At 47.1% G+C, this 12392-nt stretch overlaps 1 protein-coding gene across 1 annotated transcript; it reads left to right on the top strand.

Annotated features, from left to right (window-relative positions):
• Positions 1-215: 215 nt before the first annotated feature.
• On the top strand, positions 216-5105 carry LOC135537485 (phosphatidylinositol N-acetylglucosaminyltransferase subunit Q-like; the record flags this gene model as incomplete). The annotated part of the gene is given in 6 exon segments (XM_064963630.1): positions 216-342; positions 1230-1339; positions 1342-1385; positions 4044-4155; positions 4491-4571; positions 4944-5105. Coding segments are annotated over 6 exon segments (621 nt in total), but the record flags the coding sequence as incomplete, so codon positions are not given.
• Between the last annotated feature and the right edge of the window lie 7287 nt (positions 5106-12392).

The raw sequence follows: 12392 nt of genomic DNA, 5'->3' as shown, positions 1-12392 counted from the left end.
GTTTTGTTGTTAGCATGTAGCTAAGCTATATATTGTTGTGTGTTTTGTTGTTAGCATGTAGCTAAGCTATATATTGTTATGTGTTTTGTTGTTAGCATGTAGCTAAGCTATATATTGTTGTGTGTTTTGTTGTTAGCATGTAGCTAAGCTATATATTGTGTGTTTTGTTGTTAGCATGTAGCTAAGCTATATATTGTTGTGTGTTTTGTTGTTAGCATGTAGCTAAAGAGCTGGAGGAGCTGTTGCAGTGGCTGATGGGAGCTCCAGCTGGTCTGAAGATGAACCGGGCTCTAGACCAGGTGTTAGGACGATTCTTCCTCTACCATATACACCTGTGGATCAGTGAGTCTCTCACTCACACACACACACACACACACACACACACACACACACACACATGGCCCTCCACACACACATGCCCCTCCACACACACACACACACATGCCCCTCCTACTCACACACACACACACACACACACCATGGACCTCCTCCACAGACACACACACCATGGCCCTCCTCCACAGACACACACACCCATGGCCCTCCTGCACAGACACACACACACACCCATGGCCCTCCTCCACAGACACACACACCCCATGGCCCTCCTGCACAGACCACACACCCCCATGGCCCTCCTACACAGACACACACACCCCCATGGCCCTCCTGCACAGACACACACACACCCATGGCCCTCCTGCACACACACACACCCATGGCCCTCCTACACAGACACACACCCCCATGGCCCTCCTACACAGACACACACACACCCATGGCCCTCCTACACACACACACACACACACACACGCACCACACACACACACACACACACACACACACACACACACCCATGGCCCTCCTCACACACACACACACACACACACACCCACGGCCCTCCTCCACAGACACACACACACCCATGGCCCTCCTCCACACACACACACACCCATGGCCCTCCTCCACAGACACACACACACACCATGGCCCTCCTCCACAGACACACACACACACCCATGGCCCTCCTCCACACACACACACACCCATGGCCCTCCTGCACACACACACACCCATGGCCCTCCTCCACAGACACACACACACCCATGGCCCTCCTGCACACACACACACACCATGGCCCTCCTGCACAGACACACACACACACACCCATGGCCCTCCTGCTCCCACAGACACAAACACCCATGGCCCTCCTCCTCCTCTCTCTGCAGGCTACATTCACCTGATGTCTCCGTTCATTGAGATGATTCTGTGGTACGTGGGTCTGTCTGCCTGCCTGGGCTTGACCTTTGCCCTCTCCCTGCTCTCTGACATCACCGCTCTCTGCTCACCTTCCACATCTACTGTTTCTACGTCTATGGAGCCAGGTGAGAAGAGACCGGTCACTAACCCTGCTATATCTACTGTTTCTAGGTCTATGTGTAACCGGTGTGAAATGGCTAGCTAGTTAGCGGTGCGCACTAATAGCGTTTCAATCGGTGACGTCACTCGTGCTGAGACCTTAAAGTAGATGTTTCCCTTGCATCTGCAATGGCACGATGCTTCGTTGGAGGCAGTTGTTGTTGTTGGTGTGTTCAAGAGGGTCCCAGGTTCGAGCCCAGGTTGGGGTGAGGAGAGGGACGTAAGCAACACTGTTCCATATGGAGCCAGGTGAGAAGAGACCAGCACAGTCACGATGCCTCCCAAAAGTGCACCACGTTTGACCTTAGTGCACTATAAAGGAAATACCCTATGAGCTCCAGTCAGAAGATGTGCACTACGGAGAGGATGGGTCCCCATTTGGGATATAGACATTGAGTCTTTGGTGTAGTTTGGCAGGTTAACACGCCATGAGAGTAAGAAAGACCGCATATTTTCATCTTCTTCTTGCTAAAGCCTTTTACGTTGCGCCTGGATGTCATGAATTTCAATCGGGACGGGAAACGCGAAACGCCCCCTTGCGGTTGAAAGTTCCGTTTAAAGACTGACTCCACATACTTTGAACATTTTTCAAACTTTGCGTCCTCTTCAATCCAGCCAGTTCGTCGAATAACATGTTTATTATCAGCTGAAACTGATATTTATCCTGTTTTTTATTTTAATTTTTTTAAATTAAAATGTCATATTCTTCCAAAATAAATACGATCCCTGACGAGATAGGCTCTCCTCAAGCTTGCGTTACAAACACTACATTTGACTTGTCCGTTCAGTAGCGGAGCAAAACGCCGTGAATATGACGTACGGCGTAATGAAACACGCGGATGCAAAACGACCCACTGAATACTCGTCATGTTGCCTAGTGATGCGGGGGTTTTGCGAACAGCGTATTTTATGAAACACGTCGCGATGTAAACACGACCCACTGCAGCTAAGGTGACTCGTCAGTGTTGCCTAGTGATGCGGTTTGCGAACAAGCGGATATTTTAGGTGAACGAAACCGAATTGCATCGTGAGAGAGCTGTTAATTTACTCCCTAATGTGCATGCTGGTAGGCTACTACTGATTGTTAGCGATTCTCTTCAGATAAAGTATCAAATTATCGGCAGGAACAATAGGTAGTAGAGCCTTATTCTGGTCCAAAATATGATTTTAAAAAACAAACAGATTGAAGGTTATAAAAGCTAATGTCATGATACTTAAGGATATAATATATATATTTTTTTTTCACCTTTATTTAACCAGGTAGGCTAGTTGAGAACAAGTTCTCATTTACAACTGCGACCTGGCCAAGATAAAGCATAGCAGTGTGAACAGACAACACAGAGTTACACATGGAGTAAACAATTAACAAGTCAATAACACAGTAGAAAAAAGGGGAGTCTATATACAATGTGTGCAAAAGGCATGAGGAGGTAGGCGAATAATTACAATATTGCAGATTAACACTGGATTGATAAATGATCATGTACAGGTAGAGATATTGGTGTGCAAAAGAGCAGAAAAGTAAATGAATAAAAACTGTGGGGATGAGGTAGGTGAAAATGGGTGGGCTATTTACCAATAGATTATGTACAGCTGCAGCGATCGGTTAGCTGCTCAGATATTGGTCTACTGATGTGATTTAAAGTGTTCTGGTCCAAAATGGAGTAAATCAACTGCTGCTTTCTGATGAACGCTGGAGTAAATCATCTGCTTTCAATCATCAGTCATACCTGTTGGTCTATTCATGGACTCCTGACTTTGTATAAAGTGGAGGTGCCCCATCTGGCAGGGGGTCCGGGGTCCTCCCCCACAAAAATGTTTACATTTTTAAAACAATTATGGGATATTGTGTGTAGATTGAAGGGGGAGGGGGATGTTTTTAAGGCTGTAATGTAACAAAACGTGAATAGGGTCAAGGGGTCTGACTACATTCTGAAGGCTCTGTACCTCTCAGCCCTGTGAACATTATGGTGACGTGTTGCCTCTTTCCCCTTTACTGATGTGTGAGGAGCTCTCAGCATGTCATTTACAGACTTGCTAAATGTGTATGAAAGGCTAAAAATATCTTCCTTCTCTCACCCTCCATCCCCCTCCTCTCTCCATCCCCCCTCTCTCTCCATCCCCCTCATCTCTCCCCCTCCATCCCCCCTCCATCCCCTCATCTCTCCATCCCCCTCATCTCTCCATCCCCCTCATCTCTCTCCATCCATTCTCTATCCCCTCCCCCTCTCCGCCCTGCTCTTCCCCCTCCTCCTTTCCCTTTCGTCTCCCCATCCTCATTCCCCTCTCCCTCCTACCACCCTTCTTCCCTCTTCCCCCTAACTCCCTTTCCTCTCTCACCATCTCTCATTTCCCTTCTCTCTCTCTCTCTCTCTCTCTCTCTATCCCCCCTACCTCCTCTCTCTCCCTCTCCCTCTCTCTCTACTCCTCTCTCTCCCCTCTCTCTCTCTCTCTCCCCTCCCCTCCTCTCTCTCCTCCTCCTTCCTCTCTCCTCCCCCTCCCTCTCCTCTCTCCCCCTCTCTCTCTCTCTCTCCTCTCTCTCTCCCTCACTCTCTCTCTCCCCCTCCCTCTCTACTCTCCCCTCCCTCCCTCTCTCTCTCTCCCCCTCCACTCTCTCTCTCCAGGCTGTACTGTATGACAGTATATGGTCTGTCCTCTCTGTGGAGGCTGTTCAGGGGGAAGAAATGGAATGTCCTCAGACAGAGAGTAGACTCCTGCTCTTATGACCTGGACCAGGTAGTCACACACACCTATTACACTCTCTCACTCACACACACACACACACACACACACACACACACACACACACACACACACACACACACCTATTACTCTCTCTCACGCACACACACACCTATTACACACACACACCTATTACCTCACACACACTGTGCACATCACACCCACACACCTACTACACTCTCTCTCACACACACACACACACACACACACACACACACACACACACACACACACACCTATTACACACACACCTATCACTATCACACATTTGTTACAGTGAACTAATGTGTGTGTATTTGTTACAGTGAACTAACGTGTGTGTTTTCTAGTTGTTCATCGGGACGTTACTCTTCACCATCCTGCTGTTCCTCCTGCCCACCACAGCTCTATACTACCTAGTGTTTACCCTGGTGAGAACACACACACAGGCACTTTAATCCCCTACAATTGCTCCCCATCTATGGGCGCTGTCCTGCTGCTGACCCTGGGCCACCCCATCTATGGGCGCTGTCCTGCGGTTGACCCTGGGCCTCCCCATCTATGGGCGCTGTCCTGCGGTTGACCCTGGGCCTCCCCATCTATGGGCGCTGTCCTGCGGTTGACCCTGGGCCTCCCCATCTATGGGCGCTGTTTTAGTTTTAGGAACTAAAAAACACATTCTCCTTCTAACCAATGAACAATAAAGTGTCTATTCTTTGACCCCTTACTGTCTCTGTCTGTCTGTTTCTCTCTGTCTGTCTGTCTGTCTGTCTGTTTCTCTCTGTCTGTTTCTCTCTCTCTAGCTCCGCCTTGTGGTAGTAATGTTCCAGGGAGTTCTCCACCTCAGTGTTGACTTCATCAACTCCTTCCCTCTGTTCGCCATGGGCCTCCGACTCTTCAGATCCTACAGACTGGCAGGTGGGAGGGACCGTCTCCGCCAACATGTCTAACTGTGTAGAACTGCAGGAAATGTACTTTAAAACTTTGAGGAAGTGACGGCGTTTTAACTACTTTGCCGATATGAGACAATCATAATGTCAGTCAACAATATCAAATTTCCAGTTTATGTTACAAAACCAACTTTATAAAATGTTTTGTTTAAATGTTCTGTACTGTGGTTTCTATATTCCTTTTATTTAACCAGGTTAGTCTCTATTTTTAGAGAGACCTGGTTGAATGAGGGAGGAGACGGTGCTGGGCTGTGATGTTCTGTGTTTGACTGAGATGTGTGTTCTCTACAGAGGGGTGAAGTTCAGAGTGCTCTGTGAGGAACCAGGAACACCTCTACACCTCATGATGGATGTAAGACATCTCTCACTCTCTTCTCTCTCTGTTTCTCTCTTTTCCTCTCTTGTCTTTCTCTGTATCTTTCTCTCTCTTTCTCCTCTGTGTATTTCTCTTCTCTCTTCTCTTTCATTAAAATTTTTTCACAACATAAATCCTGTCTTCCTTTTCGTTCCGTCTTTTAGTTTATTTAATCATTTTAAACTAGATCCTCCACAAAATGGTGCATGATTAAGAATAATTGAGGAAACACAAAAAGGTAATAAACACATTTGTGCAATCCTCTTTATTAGTGTTTTAGTGGCTTATGTAGAGGACAATAAGCAGCAGTCAGTTAACACTTCTTACAGACATACCTTCACACAGTCGGTTTAACAACAACACAGACATACCTACACACAGTCAGTTTAACAACCACCTACGAACCACTACATGAGTCAGTTTAACAACCACACAGACATACCCTACACACAGTCAGTTTAACAACAACACAGACATACCTACACACACAGTCAGTTTTAACAACAACACAGACATACCCTACACACAGTCAGTTTAACCTGCAACCAGTCAGTTTAATAACACAGACACACCCTACACACAGTCAGTTTAACAACAACACAGACATACCCTACACACACAGTCAGTTTAACAACAACACAGACATACCCTACACACAGTCAGTTTAACAACAACACAGACATACCCTACACACAGTCAGTTTAACAGCAACACAGACATACCCTACACACAGTCAGTTTAACAACAACACAGACATACCCCTACACACAGTCAGTTTAACAACAACACAGACATACCTACACACAGTCAGTTTAACAACAACACAGACAGTCAGTTTAACAACCACAGACATACCGTACAGTCAGTTTAACAACCACACAGACATACCTACACACAGTCAGTTTAACAACCACACAGACACCCTACCACATGTCATTCACAGTTTTCTCCCTAGAATAAACCTAGACATATCTATGTCTCCCCCCCCCCCCCCATCTCTCTCTTAGATTAACCCTCTGAAGGTGAGCAGTGATGGTTTCAGACCTACCAGGACCCCACCTAGCTGCTACCCTAAAGACTCCCTGGCTGGCCCTCTGCAAGCTGTTTCTGGGAGAACTCATCTATCCACAGGAACACAAGACTACCAAGATAGACTAGGACCAGGGGGAGAGATGGGGAGAGAGAGAGATGGGGAGGCTGTTTCTGGGAGAACTCACCTACCCCTGGAGACACAAGACCACCAAGATAGACTAGGACCAGGGGGGAGGGGGGCTGTTCCTGGGAGAACTCACCACCCTGGAGACACAAGACCACCAAGATAGACTAGGACCAGGGGGGAGAGAGATGGGGGAGGCTGTTTCTCGGAGAACGCATCTACCCCTGGAGACACGACCAAGATCAACTGAGACCAGAGGAGAGACGGAGAATAGAGAAGGGGAGGGATAGGGGAGAGACAGAATAGAGAAGGGGGAGGGATAGGGGGAGAGACAGAATAGAGAAGGGGGAGGGATAGGGGGAGGGGGAGGAGACAGAATAGAGAAGGGGGAGGGATAGGGGGAGAGACAGAATAGAGAAGGGGGAGGGATAGGGGGAGAGACAGAATAGAGAAGGGGGAGGGAGAGAAGAACACCAAGGTTGATGAGGAGGAGGGGTGAGAATGTTAGTGCTGCTGATGAAGAGGCTTGTAAAGTGTGTGTCTGCTTTAAATCAGGTATTTAGGGCTGCTGGCACCTATTCCCTTCATAGTGCTACTTTTGACCAGAGCTCTATGGGGCTCTGGTCAAAGTAATTATAATAAGGCTCAGGAATTATATTCTGTCTAAAGCATCTACTGCATAATTACTCCTCGTCTTATTTAATAACTCCAGATGTATTTTATATTATAAGATTAAAATAAAACATTCACATTTTTAGGATAGATGATTATTTTTATACATTCCGACTGTAGCGAGATTATGTCAATGCATTTATTTTCATTGAAAACATTCCGTATTTATTCTTAGTTTTAGTACTCTAGGTCATTTTTTTACTCTGGTAATGTGCCATTCCCCCTAAAAACCTGCTCACCCCAAACCTTAGTACAGCATCTAACTGCCAGAGAAGTACTTTCGAAGTATAGAAGTACTGTATTTATTTAACCTTTTTATTTAGCATTACGTTTGAAAGATTCTCTAACTTTCCCCAAATTCCTCGTTTTCCTTCAGAAATCCTGGTTAGAATATTCCCTGAATCTGGAGGAAGAAGCAGAAATCAGGAGAATCTACAGCTGGGAATTCTGAAATACAAGGAATTTCTCCCAACTTTTTAAGAGCCTTTATTTTTTTAACAATAACAACCTGGTATTATCTGGTTTATCTTCTTAGAACCTTTTTTTTAATCTCCTTTAATTTCATAGACTGATTTTTTGTGTGCCATAATGGAAGAAATAAGAAAACAATTGATTCTAAATCAGGACCGTAGTTGTCATATTGTCATGTTTGATTGCATTTGATTTGTGTTGAGTGTTTGGCTCCTACAAGTTGTTGAATGTACAACGTACCTAAATGTCGGGGGATTGTCTCAAATGGGGCTATAGACTAAGTAGTGCACTACTTTTGACTAGGGCTATGTGGGACGTATCCCCAATGTATCCCCAATGTCCCTTTCATAATAATAAAGGCCCAGTTGATTTGAATGTGGTTTGAAAATGGTAGCCTCATTGTTTTCCAGTTAGAGACACATATAGAGAGACACATATAGAGAGACATAGAGAGAGAGAGAGAGAGACACATAGAGAGAGAGAGAGACACATAGAGAGACACATAGAGGAGCACATAGAGAGAGAGACACAGAGAGAGAGACACAGAAGACACACATAGAGAGAGAGAGACACACAGAGGGCAGAAAGAGAGACACACATAGAGAGAGACACATAGAGAGAGAGAGACATAGAGAGACACACAGAGAGAGAGAGACACAGAGCGAGACAGAGAGAGACACACATAGAGACACACATAGAGAGACACACACATAGAGAAAGACACATAGAGAGAGAGACACAGAGAGAGAGACACACAGAGAGAGACACAGAGAGAGAGACACATAGAGAGAGACACAGAGAGAGAGACAGCGAGAGAGAGACACAGAGGAGCACAGAGAGAGAGGCATAAGAGAGAAGCAGAGACACAGAGAGAGAGAGACACAGACAGAGAGAGACAGCGAGAGAGAGACACACAGAGAGACAGCGAGAGAGAGACACAGAGAGGCATAGAGAGAGACACAGAGAGAGAGAGAGAGAAGGGCGTGGGATGAATTCTATCCTACACCAGCACTACTACAGCGTTGGTATAACGGTCCTCTCTGACGGCAGCAGCAGGAACCCGCTATGGATTGGACACACACACACACAACACCACAGCCGCACTACACTCCACCTTTCTATTCCTTTCAGGATCCCTCATAGTCAAGTATGATTCCCCTCCACAGTTCCTGGAGGGTTCAGTCAGTGTGTGAGATATTTATGTGGAGTGTCTGTTACCCACAGCTTCTCAGGGGCTCGTCAGGGACAGAACGTGGCTCCAATGGGGCAGGGATCAGAGGATAAACCTAGACATGTCTAGCTTCTGCACAGGGGCTCAGGGGACAGAACCTGGCTCCAATGGCAGGGATCTAGAGGATAAACCCATGTCTAGCTTCTGCACATGTCGTCAGCTGGCTCTGCAACGCAGGGATCTAGAGGATAAACCTAGACATGTCTAGCTTCTGCACAGGGGCTCGTCAGGGACAGAACCTGGCTCCAATGGCAGGGCAGGGATCTAGAGGATAAACCTAGACATGTCTAGCTTCTGCACAGGGGCTCGTCAGGGACAGAACCTGGCTCCAATGGCAGGGCAGGGATCTAGAGGATAAACCTAGACATGTCTAGCTTCTGCACAGGGGCTCGTCAGGGACACAACCTGGCTCAATGGCAAGGCAGGGATCTAGAGGATTGGGAGGCCTGTCCCGAAGCATCATACCCAGGCCCTGTTGGCCACACAAACACAGCACAACACAACACACAGATTCAGATTGATAATGGATAATCCAGGGTTTACATATATTATCTGCATCATTGTGATGATGATGATGATTGGTATAATCCGTTAGTAAAGTATATTGAGTTTTTATCAGGCTAAAGAAGATTATTCCAATGGGAGTTATTGACCAAGTGCTTGGTTCATACAATATTGTTTTCCATAGATTGTGTATCTGTCAGTAGTGTTTGTGTGAAATAGCTGTGTGTGCGTTTGCCTCATGGTTGTGTGAGTACATGCACATCATGGTGTCATAGTGTGTGTTTTATAGGTGTGTGTCTGGAGTCCTGTCATGGTGTGTGTTTTATAGGTGTGTGTGTCTGGAGCCCTGACCAGGTGTGTGTTTTATAGCCCTGACCAGGTGTGTTGTATAGGTGTGTGTCTGGAGTCCTGACCAGGTGTGTGTTGTATAGGTGTGTGTGCCTGCAGTCCTGACCAGGTGTGTGTTGTATAGGTGTGTGTGTCTGGAGTCCTGACCAGGTGTGTGTATGGTGTGTGCTGCAGTCCTGACCAGGTGTGTGTTGTATAGGTGTGTGTCTGGAGTCCTGACCAGGTGTGTGTTGTATAGGTGTGTGTCTGCAGTCCTGACCAGGTGTGTGTTGTATAGGTGTGTGTGTCTGGAGTCCTGACCAGGTGTGTGTTGTATAGGTGTGTGTGTCTGGAGTCCTGACCAGGTGTGTGTTTTATAGGTGTGTGTGTCTGGAGTCCTGACCAGGTGTGTGTTTTATAGGTGTGTGTGTCTGGAGTCCTGACCAGGTGTGTGTTTTATAGGTGTGTGTCTGGAGTCCTGACCAGGTGTGTGTTTTATAGGTGTGTGTGTCTGGAGTCCTGACCAGGTGTGTGTTTTATAGGTGTGTGTGTCTGGAGTCCTGACCAGGTGTGTGTTTTATAGGTGTGTGTGTCTGGAGTCCTGACCAGGTGTGTGTTTTATAGGTGTGTGTGTCTGGAGTCCTGACCAGGTGTGTGTTTTATAGGTGTGTGTGTCTGGAGTCCTGACCAGGTGTGTGTTTTATAGGTGTGTGTGTCTGGAGTCCTGACCAGGTGTGTGTTTTATAGGTGTGTGTGTCTGGAGTCCTGACCAGGTGTGTGTTTTATAGGTGTGTGTGTCTGGAGTCCTGACCAGGTGTGTGTTTTATAGGTGTGTGTGTCTGGAGTCCTGACCAGGTGTGTGTTTTATAGGTGTGTGTGTCTGGAGTCCTGACCAGGTGTGTGTTTTATAGGTGTGTGTGCTGGAGTCCTGACCAGGTGTGTGTTTTATAGGTGTGTGTGTCTGGAGTCCTGACCAGGTGTGTGTTTTATAGGTGTGTGTGTCTGGAGTCCTGACCAGGTGTGTGTTTTATAGGTGTGTGTGTCTGGAGTCCTGACCAGGTGTGTGTTTTATAGGTGTGTGTCTGGAGTCCTGACCAGGTGTGTGTTTTATAGGTGTGTGTCTGGAGTCCTGACCAGGTGTGTGTTTTATAGGTGTGTGTGCCTGGAGTCCTGACCAGGTGTGTGTTTTATAGGTGTGTGTCTGCAGTCCTGACCAGGTGTGTGTTTTATAGGTGTGTGTGTCTGGAGTCCTGACCAGGTGTGTGTTTTATAGGTGTGTGTGCCTGGAGTCCTGACCAGGTGTGTATTTTATAGGTGTGTGTGTCTGGAGTCCTGACCAGGTGTGTGTTTTATAGGTGTGTGTGTCTGGAGTCCTGACCAGGTGTGTGTTTATAGGTGTGTGTGCTGGAGTCCTGACCAGGTGTGTGTTTTATAGGTGTGTGTGTCTGGAGTCCTGACCAGGTGTGTGTTTTATAGGTGTGTGTGTCTGGAGTCCTGACCAGGTGTGTGTTTTATAGGTGTGTGTGTCTGGAGTCCTGACCAGGTGTGTGTTTTATAGGTGTGTGTGTCTGGAGTCCTGACCAGGTGTGTGTTTTATAGGTGTGTGTGTCTGGAGTCCTGACCAGGTGTGTGTTTTATAGGTGTGTGTCTGCAGTCCTGACCAGGTGTGTGTTTTATAGGTGTGTGTCTGGAGTCCTGACCAGGTGTGTGTTTTATAGGTGTGTGTCTGGAGTCCTGACCAGGTGTGTGTTTTATAGGTGTGTGTCTGGAGTCCTGACCAGGTGTGTGTTTTATAGGTGTGTGTCTGGAGTCCTGACCAGGTGTGTGTTTTATAGGTGTGTGTCTGCCGTCCTGACCAGGTGTGTATTTTATAGGTGTGTGTGTCTGGAGTCCTGACCAGGTGTGTGTTTTATAGGTGTGTGTCTGCCGTCCTGACCAGGTGTGTATTTTATAGGTGTGTGTCTGGAGTCCTGACCAGGTGTGTGTTTTATAGGTGTGTGTCTGGAGTCCTGACCAGGTGTGTGTTTTATAGGTGTGTGTCTGCCAGTCCTGACCAGGTGTGTATTTTATAGGTGTGTGTCTGGAGTCCTGACCAGGTGTGTGTTTTATAGGTGTGTGTCTGCCGTCCTGACCAGGTGTGTGTTTTATAGGTGTGTGTCTGGAGTCCTGACCAGGTGTGTGTTTTATAGGTGTGTGTCTGCAGTCCTGACCAGGTGTGTGTTTTATAGGGTGTGTGTCTGGAGTCCTGACCAGTGTGTGTTTTATAGGTGTGTGTGTCTGGAGTCCTGACCAGGTGTGTGTTTTATAGGTGTGTGTCTGCAGTCTGACAATGAGTGTGTGTTTATAGGGTGATGTGTCTGCAGTCCTGACCAGGTGTGTGTTTTATAGGTGTGTGGTCTGGAGTCCTGACCAGGTGTGTGTTTTATAGGTGTTGTGTCTGCGGTCCTGACCAGGTGTGTATTTATAGGTGTGTGTCTGAGTCTGACCAGGTGTGTGTTTATAGGTGTGTCGTCCTGACCAGGTGTGTTTCTATAGGTGTGTGTCTGGAGTCCTGACCAGGTGTGTTTTTATAGGTGTGGCTGGTCC

This window comes from Oncorhynchus masou, unplaced genomic scaffold, assembly GCF_036934945.1.
Source record: "Oncorhynchus masou masou isolate Uvic2021 unplaced genomic scaffold, UVic_Omas_1.1 unplaced_scaffold_7959, whole genome shotgun sequence".
NCBI classification, from domain to species: domain Eukaryota; kingdom Metazoa; phylum Chordata; class Actinopteri; order Salmoniformes; family Salmonidae; genus Oncorhynchus; species Oncorhynchus masou.
This window is presented reverse-complemented; position numbering and strand designations above follow the sequence as displayed.